At 38.2% G+C, this 16,490-nt stretch overlaps 1 protein-coding gene across 1 annotated transcript in view; it reads right to left on the bottom strand.

Annotated features, from left to right (window-relative positions):
• The window catches only part of gnas (GNAS complex locus), a 39,266-nt gene extending 26,926 nt beyond the window's left edge, over window positions 1-12,340 (bottom strand). Inside the window, exons 1-3 of the mRNA XM_061736559.1 lie at window positions 12,071-12,340; window positions 10,598-10,736; window positions 4,690-4,762 (exon numbers count right to left, since the gene is read on the bottom strand). Coding sequence (XP_061592543.1) covers window positions 4,690-4,762; window positions 10,598-10,736; window positions 12,071-12,253 — 395 coding nt within the window. The 5' untranslated portion in view covers window positions 12,254-12,340. The remainder of the gene's footprint in view (window positions 1-4,689; window positions 4,763-10,597; window positions 10,737-12,070) is intronic.
• Window positions 12,341-16,490: the final 4,150 nt, after the last annotated feature.

Below are 16,490 nucleotides of genomic sequence, written 5' to 3'. Positions count from 1 at the left end.
CGCGGGGTTTTACAGGGTAAAATGAGTGCATACATGACAACGCTACCAACAGCCCCACCAAAGTTAACTGGGATTCCATTGCTTTGCACACACCTTCCAGATAAATTATGGATTTGCACTGTACCTGAATTGTGTGATCTGTGCAGCCACCAGGCTTGTTCGCCACTTCACAACAGCAGCAAGAGGGCCTGGCAAACCACTGGCTAATACAATCCAGTAAAACACAACGGAACTCAGTTTGGGAGATGTTTGAGCGACTGGTGGCGCAGCGGTGGGCTGTTGTTGCTGTCCCAACGGATCGAATCATTACCACAATTCAAGATGAAAGGGTTCTTGAGTGAAAGGATGAGCACTGGCAACTAATGGAGGACATGCAGCCCCTGCTAGCTGCTCTCAAGTGTGCCACCACCATCTTGTCTGCAGAAAACGATGTCTCAATTTCTAATACATATCCCATTACCCTCAGCCTTGTCAACACACATCTCATGCATGGAGAAGCAGAGACCAACAAAGTCAAGGAATTAAAGGCGAAAGGATGCTCTTCCCTGATCCAGTGAATGCAGGTCTGCCAAAACTGAGCTATTTAATGGATTTGTTTGCCATTAAAAATTATTATTACTGGCCCGAAGTAGACCAAACATCGGCTACTTTTACATACGTCACTTATCTACAATGCTTATTCAGAATAGCGATTTTTCTGACAAATTATATATTTCATAGACTAATTCTATTCTACAGGTCCAGTCTGATGAGCTGGTGTCATTCACCCCAGTGATTGCATCGATGCCGGACCCTCGTCACAAACAAGAGTTTTACTTACAGCCACACAGAGACTAGTTGCAAATGCAAACCTTCAAAACTTTCTGAGACTGTGCCACCTCTTGACTGTAATCCTGCGGAGGGGTGGAAAGTGTATGGACTGAGGTTCCCCAGGCGGGCGAAGTTAGCGTGCCAGTATCTCTGCATCCCCGCAAACATCAGAGTGAGTGTTTTCCGTAGCTGACTGACGGTCACTAGACCACGTTCACACCTGAGCATGTTAACATGCTCATTTTTCACAAAAAAAAAAAAAAATCAGCAGTCTTGATGTACTTTATGTTGCTTTTCGTTTATGTTAAGAGGTTAAACTTGCAACTTCAGGCCCTGCTGCCTTAGTTAAGCTCTTTTTCCCTTGTTTAAATTAAATGGTTAATGTCTGGTAAATGCTCATGAGAATAAAGAATACATTTCAATATCTGTAAATCTACTGTATTTAATATATTTATTATAAGATTAATTGATAGCTGATTTTCAAGATGATCGATAAGAGTACATTTCTAAAAATGCCCAACCCTAACTAAGGCACTGGAAATGTGATCAAAGTGAAGATTTTCAGCTTAACTTTTAGAGATTTATTGCATTTAACCATTGTAAGCAAAGCACCTCCATTTTTAGGGGCTCAAAAGTATATAGACAACTGACTGAAAAGATGTTGGCCAGGTGCGATCCATTCTCTCAGTAATTCCAGACAAACTAACAATGCAGATAAAGATCATCATTAGGCTGAGGCGGGAGATGTCTATAACCAAAGTGTGGCCAAATCAACAGTTGGTAAATTCGTAAAAAGAAAGAACACACTGGCGACCTCAACAACATTAAAAGGCCTGGAGGACCTCAGACGGTTGCGAGAGGGGATGACTGAAGAATCATTTTCTTGCTGAAGAAAAACACCTTTGTACATGTAAATTAAGAAATTAAGTGTGAAAGTATGAAATTCTTTGTTTTTGGTTTGCTTTTTTTTCTTATCTTTTCTTTTAATTGTTGTCTTTTATATGTACAAAACAAATCAAATCTTCATGACAACAACAGAAGTCAAAAATACTCTTAAAAAAAGGAGATATATCTGTCAAAAACTATAGTTTACAGACATTTTCGTGAGTGTAATAGAAAAGTGAGGATTTTCACTCAAGAGTGGCATGATCAGATTAGACTTTTCGTGAAAACATCTTAAAAAAAAAAGTCTCCAGCACTTCACGGTGTAGATGGATAATAACTACGAGATGCAATATCCTGAATGGCACCTGATCTCACAAAAACAGAGCATATTTTTAAGTTACTGAAGACCAAACTAAAAGGCAGAAAGGCCCCGCAATCAAGCAGCAACTGAAGGTGAGGGGCCTGGCCGAGCATCTACAGATATGAAATCTAAGTAATTTTCACATAATGTTGCTGGACACCTGTGGTGTTGCCTCACCAGATGATATTGTATCATTTTCCAGTTAGTTCGGCAGCAATCACAAGTGTCATTTTCACTCTGGCCCCAATGCGACACTACAAACCACGTGACCACGATCGGTACCGTCAGTGGTCAAGATCAAGCTTGTCGCAGCATCATGTCTCCATGACAACTGGCCTTGGAAAAAAGTTGAAAAGCATGGTGACAACTACAAATTTGACCCAGAGTACATTTTTTTTTTTTTCTTTAATAAACAAAAAAGCTTTAACTTTTTATCCCCAAGCTAAAATTAAAACTGTCAGTTTCAAATCACAGTTTAGAAGAAGTTAAAATGTGCATTCCCGTGGATGGGGATGCCAAGTGTAGACTTCTTATTAATCCGACTAAGGTCTTTAACATGTTACCTTGGAATATGAAACTAAAATAGAGGGTATGCATTGACGTCACTTTCCCACTGGACCACGCCCCCTTACTCACACTGAGTGGCAAAACATCACCAAAAATGGCTGCAACTAGTAGCGAAACTGTGGAGAAGACGGGATAACAGCCGATTATCGGCTTATATTAAAAGGCAGTTGGACTTGACAGTGACCCGTACAGTTACCCGAAGAACCAGTGGTCCATGGACATTAATATTTGGCCACAAATCCAGTTTCCTGATATTTATATGTACTTAATTTCTACGCCAGGGAAATACACGAAGCAAAGCTTGAAGGCTTACAAAAGTCTTGACGCTTGGTCCTACTTCTAAGCAGCATTTGTTGGCGAAATTAAAGTGATGAGGACACCAAACTTTATGATTCGACCGTTTAACGTTAGAACCCAAAAACCCAACATTACCTGATACAAAATGGGAACCGCAAATCCCCGTTTCGGTGCCTGGAATACAGTTTTTTCTGCGAATTGCAGCAATCCATTTGTCTCTCTTAAGCTTTTTTTCGGCAGTCTGTAAAACGATAACTCCGATTTCTTGCTAAATTTATGATTACAGTCGATCGCACAACAGCTCTTTCCCATTTTAGATGTTTTCCAGTGTGATCAAACTGAAAGTCTACGCTGCCACTCAGTGGGCGTAACCCGCTGTAAAGTCGCATCTGTGACGTCATGCGCATTCCCTCTTCTTAAAGCAACTTGTGTTAACATTTTAATTGGAACACCTTATTTAAATTAAAAAAGTCCAAATTTATAATTTTTTTAAATCATTTGTTAAGAATTGTGGTTTATTTAATATTGTCACTTTCTCCAGAAAGTTGATACAAACACATGGCCCTTTATTTTATTTCTTTTAATTCATTAAAGGTAAAGCCATAAAAACACAAATTACTTCTGGACATAACTATCACCTAATCTGAGTAAGTTAATCAGTTATTTTTGTTAGTGGTCTGGATTTGGAAAAGATTATGCTAAAAGTGGAGACGGTGTTTGTAGTTTATGGAGGAACATTTAGTACCGAACAAAGGAAAAATAACACGATCTGTAAATCCTTGAAATCGTACTCGTGGTGGTGAATGCTGAACAGAATCATGGTATATTTCCGCACAACTTCCCGTCAAAACAGGCGGCATAAAGAGAGAGCTCCCACTTATACCAAGCAACTATTATTTTTGTCACACTGTGTACAGCCCGCATGGACAACATTTAGGCTCCATGCACATATCTGCAAAGGGGTTTTCCTGAAACCTTGTGAACTTGGACTGAAGACAACATTTATGCTGGTCTGAAAGATTAGCTTCCAGCTCAATTTATAAACATTTACGTGAAAAAAACACTGGGCATTTCAATATCTCCAGCTGGCATGCATACACCCAGTTCAAAACACTGTAGAAATCCAGTTTGCAGTAGCATTTGTAAATACCAGTCAGATTTCAGAAACGTCGGTTGATAATGAAACAACGCGGGTTGCTCACAATACCGAATGTTGTTTACAGTTTTTATAAACTTATAGTGGCAATATTAAGACAACGGCTTGCAGGAAAAATAAAAGACAAACACTTTGATCTATGAAAATAAACTATATCTCTGTACTGCATTCCTGTAAAACAAAATTCAGGACACACACACAATTCAGGACACACACACACACACAATTCAGGACACACACACACACACACACACACACACACACACACACACACACACACACACACACACACACACACACACACACACACACACACACACACACACACACACACACACACACACACAGTGTCTGGTGGGGACAAAAGTATAAAATGAAGGTTAGATGTTCTGAGGTTGTTCTAGCACCAGATCCCAGTTTCAAAGGAGTTAAAAGAAACTGATAGTATTACACAAGCAGACTTTTCAGGGTAGCTGTTCTCCGTGTGTGAGGAGGAAGATTCAGCCTGGATTCGAGATTTTCCAGAAGTCAACTGTACACGGTTCGGAATCTTAAACGGAGGGAGGACTTGGACACGCGTTTACGTCACAGCTTTTATTTATATCACACTTACTCTGCATTGAATCCATTGACGTGTAAGATCCTCATCTGTTTCACTATGGTGCTCTTTCCCGACTCGCCAGCTCCTGAGAAAGAGAATGACACAGATGCACTCATGAACACAAAGCTGGAATATCAATAACAGTTTCTCAAAAAACAAAAACAAAAAAACAATTCAGAATATGCAGAAGTTAAGGATCATCTATGAAAATACAAGCATGATACATGACTAAACCCATGTCGCCACTATTTCAGCCATAAGACTCTGTACTAAACGCGTTTCAATAGACAAAAAAAAAAAAACGTATACATAACTACAGGGGAAAACTGAAAACAGATCCCACTGCAGAACTGTCAGCAAATTTAACGAAGAATCGGAACTGTACGCCTTCAAAATTGTCAATTCAATTTTAATTATATTTGTTTCATCATTGAAACTGTCTGGAATTGATAAGGAAATTGGTTAAAAAACTCTGGTTCATAAACAGAATCGATACTGGCATTAGGGTCAATAAAATCATATCAGTTTCCATCTCCATGTACCTCTCGAGGACTGGAGCTCGACACCCCTGCTTTAGAGCTTTCCCTGCTTCAACACACTCCGATCCAAATTAATGTCATTGACAGTCCTGTGCAGACCTTGATGACAAGCTGATGATGATCCATTAATCTGAATCCGGTGTGTTGATGCAAGGAGGCATCTAAAACATGCAGGACCCTCCAGGACTGGAGTTTGACACCCTGAAAAGCATGCAGGGACCTACACTGATGAACCCTTCAATGCAACTAAGTTGGTTAACTGAAGGTGTGTTCCCCCCTCTTCCTCTTCTTTTATTAAAAGCATGTTGCTGAAGTACAGACAAAGATTTTTCCCCCCCTAGTGTTGAACTAGGCTATTTACTGCCTGAGGTCTGTTACCAAAGTATTTGTTTATATATTGCAAGCCATATTGTCATTGCAGTTTCTAATTATACCGCATTTGACACGTTTTCCTAATATTGTGCAGTCATATTATATACCATAAAAAAAATAAAGGTGTTAGTATGCCTGGAAGGTTCACCACTAAAGATGTTACGGTGGATCATGAACATTTTGTCTCAAGTTTACAATGCCGTCTGTCAGTTACAGCAGTGTCATATGACTGATCTTCAAGAGATGCATTTTTGTGAGCTATACCAGTATACTTTCCAATATCAGTTTCAATTTGACTAATGTTGCAGGATCTTGCATCTACTTGTATGTAGGGCTGGGCGATATATCGAGATTTTAATATATATCGATATATTTTCAAACACGATATGGTACGAGACAATATCGTTTATATCGATTTAAAAAAAAAATAATTTTTTTTTTTTTTACATTTTTTTTTAATGATTTTGATATAGCTTATTTTGTGACAAATTGACTTGAATCTTTTATTTGAGATTTGCACAAATGTTTTGTTATTTGCACAACTGTCAACCTCAGTGGAAAAGTCTGCCTGTTACTGTCTACATTGTATTAATTGCACAGTGTATTTTAATTTAATTGTTATGCAGGAAAGGGATATTTGTTTTATTTTATTCAAGAAGCATTTTTATTCTATATATGCGGGCAGTTTATTTTTATTTCATTTGTTTTATACATTTTGATATTGTGCAGACCTCTGTTAATAAAGGAACCTGTGTGACATTTGGCACGAGGCTTTGTATTAAAACTGACTGTTTTTTTAAGAGTTTGCTTCAGAAAAAAATGAAGCTAACAGAGATGCTATGCTATAATGCTTTGGGGGAAACCCCAATTATGGCACAGAAAAAATATCGAGATATATATCGAGTATCGCCATTTAGCTAGAAAATATCGAGATATGACTTTTGGTCCATATCGCCCAGCCCTACTTGTATGGTAAGGATTTCACCTTGCACTGCTAGTCAAACTATGGCCTAGAAATTTCTAGACGTCCAACCGTCCAGTAAAGCAACCAACTTTCCTCTGACAAAAAACAAAACGAAACCAAAACTCATTACATTACTTTGCAACCTGTGAAGAACATGCCAGTGGGCTGTAAATACAAAAACAGGATTATATGTGATCATCCTCTTTGATCTATAGTACCGTTCATTACCATTAGGTAGAGTTATCATTTGTCCCAGATTCTTTCTACACAGTGAACCCAATTACACAGTTAGAGCTTAAGGAACCACCTTTAGTGACCAGATGAACAAGGAGTCCTTAAACATTGGGATAACCTTAAACCACAGAAGATCTGGGACATTTCTCCAAAAATCAAATCCAATCAAAATATTTTCAACACAACTTGAAAAACTGCTGCTGCTATTTTAAAAGGCAGAGGTCACACTCAATATCAAATCATTTTTATTATCTAAATAGTAAACGTTGATTTAAAAAGAAAAAAACCTTATATGAACTATTCTTGGCATTCATTTTAGAAGCATCCTTTCTTTGCCCTCAGAGCCTGAAATCCGCTGCAGAGTGTTGTATACAGTTTGTGTGTATTGTGTTTGTTTGCCAACAACATGAAACTGCTGGTGTGTGTCCTTGCCAGATAGTCAGATGCTCCCTGCAAGTCTTTAAATGTGTGTCGCCTGTAAGACTGAAACTGAAACAGTTGCACTGTCATGCCAAACCTGTAGTATGCACAGCTATGCAAAGAGTTAGGTACAAAAGTTCAGTGTCAACATGCTGCAAGTTCTTAAATCAAAGAACTTTCATTGATTACAAAGGGGATCCACCCTGAGTCCAAGTGTAAATGCAAAGCTTAAAAGAAAAAAAAGTACATCATTCAAGCTAAAAGTGAGTCTCAAGAAAGTACAATTTAAAAATTGTACAATAATGGACTAAAGCAAACTAAAGAGTTAACAGTATGGTATCATGTATAAATGTATATGAGCAAAGTTTAGTAAGTGTTTCAAACCAATGAGATGCATCTATGGTCCCAGATTAGCCTGGGTTCAGACAACAGGGCATTAACTTCTGCCAGGGTTCCTTAAATCTGACTGGTGACATCATGTCACAAAGTCAGCGCTCCAGTTTTGCTCCCAAATCCAAATTTGTAACCCATACCTTCCTGTCTGATGAAACACAAAAAGGTGAAGGAATAAATGCTTATAAAGTACAGTAGTGTGGTCCTAACTTAGAGTCTTTTAAAACTGCATGAATCATTTTAGAACCTCTGTTGTATCTCCAAATTAACCATAATCAAAATGTGTTGTCGGGTGACTTTCTCCAACATATTATAACAAAAAAACAAACAGACATCAAAACCGTTTGCAAGCTTATTAGATGAGACAGAGACGTAGAAGACAGATGTGCGTAGGCTGTTGCTCGATGTTGTCAACCCTAAAGACAATCTACAACATTAACATTATACCTACTAATTTTAGTTAAAAAAAAAATGTATCATTACCAAATAGCTTTATTTGTCCACAATCAGTTAGGCAGAAGTCCTGACTCCAGGCATGAGAGGGATTTAATGTCGCTGGTTTGATTTACAACACCTTACAACAGATAACTGCAGAAGCAGGCCTATATCACCAGCTAACAAACATTACAGAGCTTCTGTGCACTTTGAATGACAAATTGTGGTTAAATTGCACAAGAATGTACATTTTTTAATCTCTGCAAGTGACTGATTTATTTTCTGGTTATAGAATAGATATAAGTTCAAATATGTCCCCCCACGAGGGAAATATTAGGATGCAAAGAAGCTTGTCCTTTTTGTTTTTGGCGTATGTACACAGAATGTTATGAAGGACTCAAGTGAAGATTATTTAAATTAACTTATCTGACAAGACGTAGGGCTGGGCGATATATCGAGATTTTAATATATATCGATATATTTTCAAACACGATATGGTACGAGACAATATCGTTTATATCGATTTAAAAAAATATTATTTTTTTTTTTTTACATTTTTTTTTTTAATGATTTTGATATAGCTTATTTTGTGACAAATTGACTTGAATGTTTTATTTGAGATTTGCACAAATGTTTTGTTATTTGCACAACTGTCAACCTCAGTGGAAAAGTCTGCCTGTTACTGTCTACATTGTATTAATTACAGTGTATTTTAATTTAATTGTTATGCAGGAAAGGGATATTTGTTTTATTTTATTCAAGAAGCATTTTTATTCTATATATGCAGGCAGTTTATTTTTATTTCATTTGTTTTATACATTTTGATATTGTGCAGACCTCTGTTAATAAAGGAACCTGTGTGACATTTGGCACGAGGCTTTGTATTAAAACTGACTGTTTTTTTAAGGGTTTGCCCCAATTAAGGCACAGAAAAAATATTGAGATATATATCGAGTATCGCCATTTAGCTAGAAAATATCGAGATATGACTTTTGGTCCATATCGCCCAGCCCTAACAAGACGCTTGAGAAAAATATAGAGCTTAACAAAAGGCTCAACTTACCCTACAAAGCCTATTTGAGTTTTCACATACAATCACTAAAAGTCACCATCTTTACTACTGGGAGCCCAGTCAGGGGGTTACTATTACCATTTAGTAGATCACAAGTTGTTCCATTACATATCCTGCAATAATCACACTTCAAGTGACACACATCCTGTTAACATGTGCCAAAAACCTTTATTCAGATTATAGTTAACCCAGAGGTCAATCAAAATGTATAAACTCAACACAAACCACCAATGGTCCACATATCTAAACTAGGTCAACATATGGGCCATAGTTGCTCGGCTTTGCAAACAACTGACTGACATTTAACATAAAAACTGACAAATACACCGTGTTTTGGTTTACGGTGACCACTTAAACTTGTCACTTGTCATGACCGTTATGGTAGAAATCCTGACGCTAAACCTGTATACAAACCAAGAACAAGGTCACGCGTACCTTTTTGTCAGCTGCACTGGGCTGAAATTGTGACCCACCCTTTTAATCTTTTATTTTAGTTCACTCTTTAAAAATATCTCCTAAAATATGCAGACACACAGGCGAAAACAGTCTGCGGGCCCACAGCAATAATAGTACATGACAAAAGGGAGCTAACTTTACAGCACATATCTTTGTTTTGGTTTCCATGTGGGTCTTGTCCGGCTTTCATAAAGCCACCACAACTTCCTCCCCACCAGAATGAACCTTCACCACCCTGGATTAATCAAATATTATCATTTTTTACAAAGAACACCACAATCTCTTAGTAGTGATAAAACTATGAATAGAAGTAAAAGAAGGGAACAGGAGAGAGCTTTTTAGGAAAAGTCAGATACTCTGTCTCTTGTATAAGAGACTCAGCCCACCTCCAGTTACCTCTCCCCCACACACATACAACCACACACTGAGTCTTACAAATGTTAAGTTTATCCACTAACTGGTGTGTATTTTTACTGTCAGGTTATATCTGGATACACAGCCTTAAACTGACAACAATTTACAACTATCATTTGTTTAGCAAACCTTCTAAATCTGGATTAGAGCTAAAATGAACCTGCTCTACATGCGGTGTAGCTGCAAAACGATATGTTCTGTTTTAAAAATATGCATAACTTATATAAATATAAACCATTAAAGCCATATTTGATGGAAGCCGGGGGCTTCTAATCTTGTGGTAACCACTAGCAACAGTTTTCTCACCTTATGTGCCTAACGCTACATCTGCCTGTGCTCTCAGAACAACTAATGGACCCTACTACAACATGTTTTGGTGTTGACAGTTGCAGTCTTCTCGTCTGACAGCCGCATGCTGCAAAACCCAGCACAGAGCTGCATTTTTAGGCCTTATGCAATGGCAGTCACACTGTTGACAATGTTTCCCAAAACAACATCCCAGAAGGTTATGCAGGGAGGAAGCAGCCTCAACTGTGCAAACTCGGAGGCCTCGCCTGTTAGACAGTAAGCACAGAACAGAGAAAAATGAAGAAACAAAACACGTAAATAAATCAAACTCACCTAAAAGTAGTAGTCTGTGCGTTGCTCTGTATATCTGTTTGTCCTTTTGGAGCTGTTTCTCTATCTTTTTGTTTGCTTCTCTTTGTGCCTTCTCCTCATTTCTCTGGTCTTCAGTCTTACTGTTGCCCAAACAACCCATCTTCCCGCAAGGAAAAAAGGAAAAAAAAGGGGGGGATCCAGGGGAGGAGGAAGAGGAGGTGGAAGAAATAGTGGAGGGGAGGGAGGGGAAGATATGTAGAAAAGAAAAACAAATAAAATAAACTAGTTTAGATCCCTCGTTTGACCTGCGGGGCTTGGCAACAACGTTAACCACATTTACACCATTCAACGATCAGATTTCCTCTGTGCTGATCTCTAGAAATTATGAGTCCATGAAGCTACTTTGCTGTCACTTAAAAAAAAAAAAAAAAAAAAAAAAGGCAGGATACTGTTGCTGACGACAAGAGGCCGCCTTCTCACTTCTTTGCTGATTTTTTTTTTTTCCTCTTCACATGCAGTTTAGTGTTTGTTTGTATGTTTTTTTCCCCCCCAAAAGTCAACCGGGTAAAGAGGTGTAATCCACAAACAGCGGGGTTTTGGGCAGCAGCAGCAGCAGCCCGGTGTGCATCTCCAGAAGCAGCGGGTCTCGCGTGTCACTGCAGCCGGCGACCAGCGGCCGAGCTCGGCGTCCCCGCGGGGAGGCGCGCCGCCGCAATAAACATCTCCACAGACACAGCACCGCTTTTTTCTGTTCCCCCTCTTTATCAATTTATCTGTCGACGTCGGGGATCCCGGCAGGGAGGGGGAAATGATATTTACACCCCCTGAAAACGAGCTACATGTGTGACACAGCGCTCGCTTCCGTCGTCATCTGGTCGCTTTTCATTCTCCGCATGAAGCGAGGCCGAGAGCCGCGGACTGGCTGCGGAGTCTCTCCGCCCGGATCCCGGATCCCCCTCCGCCTCCGTCCTACTTATCCGCGACGGCTCGGGGTTTCTCCTCTAAAAAAAAAAAAGAAAAAGAAAAAGGGGGCCTCGTCTCTCCCTGACCCTCGCTTTTGTTGCTGAAATGTGTTATCAGCCCCACACATCACCACCAAGCCTCCAAAACTGCGCACCGATACTCTTTTACAAAAAAAAAAAATCTTTTACAAAAAAAAAAAAATATGAAAAAAAAAAATTTGGAAAAAAGAAAGAAAAAAATCCCAGGCTTAAGAGTGGAACTGATAAAAAAATCCAAAGAAAAGGAAAAGAAAGCGTGACCAAGATGTGAGAATCCCTCGAAAATATGTATCCACGTTTCTTGCAGATGAAAAATCAACCCCCGCTGTCAGGCTCATTTTTCACAGCTTATATTATATATTATATAAATATATATATATATTTATATACGGCCTATACATGTTTACTAACGGATTGTCATACTAACGCACATTTACACATATTCCGAGGTGGGTAAAACAGGCTACAGGCTTGACACTACATGTGCATTTACATTCAGAAGAAAATAGGACGCGGGCTGGTTGTAGCAGCACATTCCCCCCGCGGAGGCCGCTCCTCTCCCGGCCACCGGTCCACGAAGCTGCGAGGCGGTGACGACCGGTCCGTGGGGGTGTATTATTTTCCTCCCTTTCTCTCTTTTTCGCGTTATCTCCCCTCCGAGAGTGGTAGCCTGCATCGAGCAGGCGGACAGCGCTGTGGAGACGCGGGGTGGGGCCACACGGCGCTCATTGAACCCTGGGAAGGAAGGACCGGAGCGAGCAGGAGAGGAGAGGCCGCCGCGCCTCGTCACGTGGCCGGGCCGCGCAGCTGCGTCAGCGGCGTCAGCGCCGTAGACATATGTACGTAGACGCCCCGTCGAGCGCTGCTGCGATACGTCAACGCCGCCGCCATATTGGATGTGGCAAGACTGCGCTGTAAAGTAATACAAGTAAATTGACTTATTTTCATAAAGTGCCTTTCTACAAAGAAATTTACGTTTTACGTCTTATTTATTCATCCACACACGCACTAATAATGCTGCTTTTAGCCACTACGCTCCAAAACTGTGGAACAGCCTGCCGGAGGATCTGAGAGGAGCTGGAAATATGGACATTTTTTAACGTAGACTAAAAACTCATCTCTTTGGTCTGGCTTTTATGTAGCATCACATTTTATAGTTTTATTCTGTTTAACATTTTTTAAAGGTATCTGTTTTATTTATTTATCTATCTCTTATAATGTTTTTTTTATTATTTTTTTATTGTTGTGGACTGATTATTTTTTAAACTTAATCCTTGAAATTTTATCTTTTTATAAATGTTATATATTCTATATTGTATGTCAGGGTGCATTGGTCTCCCAGTTTTTCTTTTTTGGTCTCCCAGTTTTGATTTATTTGTTTATTATGCTTATTTTTCAATCAAAATGTCAAAGCACCTTGTATTTCATGTACCTGGATGAAAGGTGCTATATAAATAAAATTTGATTGATTGATTGATAATATACTTGGGAAATAGTTAGACACCAAATATAATATATTTAATTTTCTCAGATGGCAAACATAAGAACTTTATTGATCCCTCCCACATATGAGTAATTCATGTTATACAAGGTAGTGCCGAAAAACAATACAGTATATATCGCCCCTAACAAAAATAAGAAAAACAGAGAAACATATTTTCTCATCAACAAAGCATATTTTACTTAAAAATATTTAAAAATTTTAAAGTAACAAAATAACATATTTGAACAATTTTCTCAGATTTTTTCAATTATTTTATTGTCTGAAAAATGGTTCAAATGTTATTTTATTGTCTGAAAAATGGTTCAAATATGTTATTTTGTTACTTGAAAATTTTAAAATATATTTTGTTGATGAGAAAATATGTTTCTCTATTTTTCCTATTTTTGTGAGGGGGGATATATATTGTTTTTCGGCACTACCTTGTTCTCTTTAGCTGATATAACATGAATTACTCCTATGTCCTATGCATGTCCTATGTATCTGAGAAAATTAAATATATTATATTTGGTGCCTAACTGTTTCCCAAGTATATTAGTGCGTGTGTGAATGAATAAATGAGACGTAAAACGTAAATTTCTTTGTAGAAAAGCGCTTTATGAAAATAATTCAATTTACTTGTATTAATTTACAGCGCAGTCTTGCCACATCCAATATGGCGGCGACGTTGACGTACGGCTCAGTATACATGTCTATGATAGGGTACGGCGTAGCCTACGGCGGTGCGCGTCGTCGCCGTAGGCTACGCCGTAGGCTCTGCGTTGGTGTAACGCAGAACCATAAATGAACCTTAATAATGGAAACACGGCTTTTGACTCTGGCATCACCTTTGCTAATTTGCATAACAAGTGATTAATGGTGCTTGGAAATCAATAGTATTTTATGATTATAACCGAGGATTTAAACCTCAAGAGAATGAGAAAATAACTGTGTCTATGTTGATAAAAGCTCATTCTAAATATTAGATGGTCCATTTCCCCAAAGATTAAGGAAACTCACTTTAAAATATTGTATAAAGTGTACCCTGTTTCAGAATTCCTTAAAAAAAGATTCAAGTTTGAAGTTGATCAATGTGCTTTCTGTAATGTAGCAGATGAAACTTTAGAACATATGTTTTTCCTGTGTCCAGAAACTTCTGGTTAGAATTAAGAAACTGGTTACTACTTAGAATAGAGGACATACCAGTCTTTGATATCTCTCATATTTTTTTCTATATAGATAACTTGAAGTCGAATGTATCTGACATAATAAATATAGTTATTCTCATGGGTAAATATCATATTCATTGTAGTAAGTGGAGGAATAGCAAACCCTCCTTTGATTGGTTTTTAAATGATTTTATTTTAAATTATTCTTCTTATCCCTAAGAAAAATAGACTCCAACAAAATGGCTAAAAAGATTTGTGACGATATATCTTGTTTTCTGCTTTTTTATGCATGCCTCAGTCCTTGCTCCTCTTTTTGGCACTTTTGTTTGCCTGATTTTAAATACTGTGATACTTTTATAGTTTGCACTTTATAAAACCCCCTGTTTGTCTTTTATTTCAATATATAGTTAATTGTTCTTTCTATATAGCTCTATATTTGACAGCATCTCATATTATGTCTACTAAGTATACTATCATCCTTATGAGATGATGTTTAATTACTGTTCTATGTTGTTTTATTGTGTTCAATAAAGAAAAAAAAACTTTTGCTAATTTGCGCTTAGCAGTGTATTGACTTCTGAGCTGTGAATAAAGACCTAACAGAGCTAAGTCATTCATATTTTAAGGAAAATGCCACTTATTTTGCTGTTAATTTTATTAAAGACTGGTGTTCCTTCCTGCTTGTTCCTTCCAACACTCATAGAGTCTCAGAGTAATCAATCACTGTGCAATAATAATAATAATAATAATAATAATAATAATAATAATAATAATAATAATAATAATCTTCTTCTCCTTTTGACTTTTCCCTTCAGGGGTCGCCACAGCGAATCAGTTGCCTCCATCTGAGCCTGTCTTCTGCATCTTCTTCTCTTACCCCAACTACCTTCATGTCCTCTTTCACTACATCTATAAACCTCCTCTTTGGTCTTCCTCTGGGCCTCCTGCCTGGGAGTTCAAAACTCAGCATCCTTCTACCAATATATTAACTATGTCTCCTCCTTTTTTCTGTTTTACTACAACTGTAGCCTACAGTCTTTGAGGCAAAAATATGTTTACAAGTTTTTCTACAGACTTTCTGTTTGCACTGTTGTTATTGCACTAAAAATGTGCACTATTACAGAATGGATGTTCTGCTCTCTTTCTATTGTTTTATATTAATTTATAAAATTCTAAGTTAAGCAGGACAGCTTTCTGTTTAAGAAAGATACTTATTTTATTCAGTTCATTTTGTTATTTTGTATTAAAGTGAATTGCTGGATAATAATTTGTTTTCCATGTGTTCATGGCATTCAAAAATATGCATCTAATTCAATTCAAGTTCGAGTCAAATAGTTAAAAAATTGTTTCACTCACAAAAAAAGGGGCTAAAAAAATTCACCACGCCAGGAAGGGTGAAGGCAATCGGGTTGGCCGGCCCTGCCGATGAGGTGTCCCTTATTTATTTTACAGGGAGTTGGCAACCCTAGGTGGGAGTCACACGGACTCGTGGGTCAGGGGCTCCGGTGGCTTCCTCTGCAGACAGTGGTGGAGGAGAGATCTCAGCTGAATAAAGGGGAAGGTTTGTTACAGGACAAGCAGGTAAAAAAAAAATGTTTTCAATAAGAAAATGGCCTAATTTTGGATTTACTGACAAATTGAATGTTAATTGGCATCTTTACAGGCCTTAACAATAAATCGCAGCTGCAGCTGATCCAGAGTGCTGCCGCCAGACTCCTTACAAACACCAGGAAACTGGACCATTTTACACTGGTCATGAAATCACACTGGCTTCCAGTGAGTCAAAGAATAGAGTTTAAAATCTTACTGCTGGTCTACAAAGCACTGAATGGTTTTGGACCAAAATACATGCTTGATCTGTTAGTTCCCTATGAAGCTCCCAGACCCCTGAGGTTCATCTGGATCTGGTTTGTTGTGGTTCCCAAGAACAAGAACCAAGCAAGGTGAGGCAGCGTTCAGTTATTCTGCTCCTCACCGGTGGAACAAACTTCCTGTAGACCTGAGGTCTGCTCCAACTGTCAGCTCCTTTAAATTAGGGCTAAAAACATTACTGTAAATTACTTACTGTAAATTACAGTACCTGCGGTACTCTACTGCCCTTACTTTTTAACAACTTGTGCTTTTTATTATTTTACCTCTTTTCTTATAATTTTATTTGTTATTTACTGTTTAATTGTGTCTTGCTGCTTTTAATGTTGACGTAAAGCACTTTGAATTACCTTGTGTTGAATTGTGCTATAAAAATAAACTTGCCTTGCCTAATT

The sequence above is a fragment of the Cololabis saira genome, chromosome 12 (genome assembly GCF_033807715.1).
Source record: "Cololabis saira isolate AMF1-May2022 chromosome 12, fColSai1.1, whole genome shotgun sequence".
In the NCBI taxonomy this organism is placed as follows: Eukaryota; Metazoa; Chordata; class Actinopteri; order Beloniformes; family Belonidae; genus Cololabis; species Cololabis saira.
Note: the sequence above shows the minus strand (reverse complement) of the source record. Positions and strands in the feature narration are given on the sequence as shown.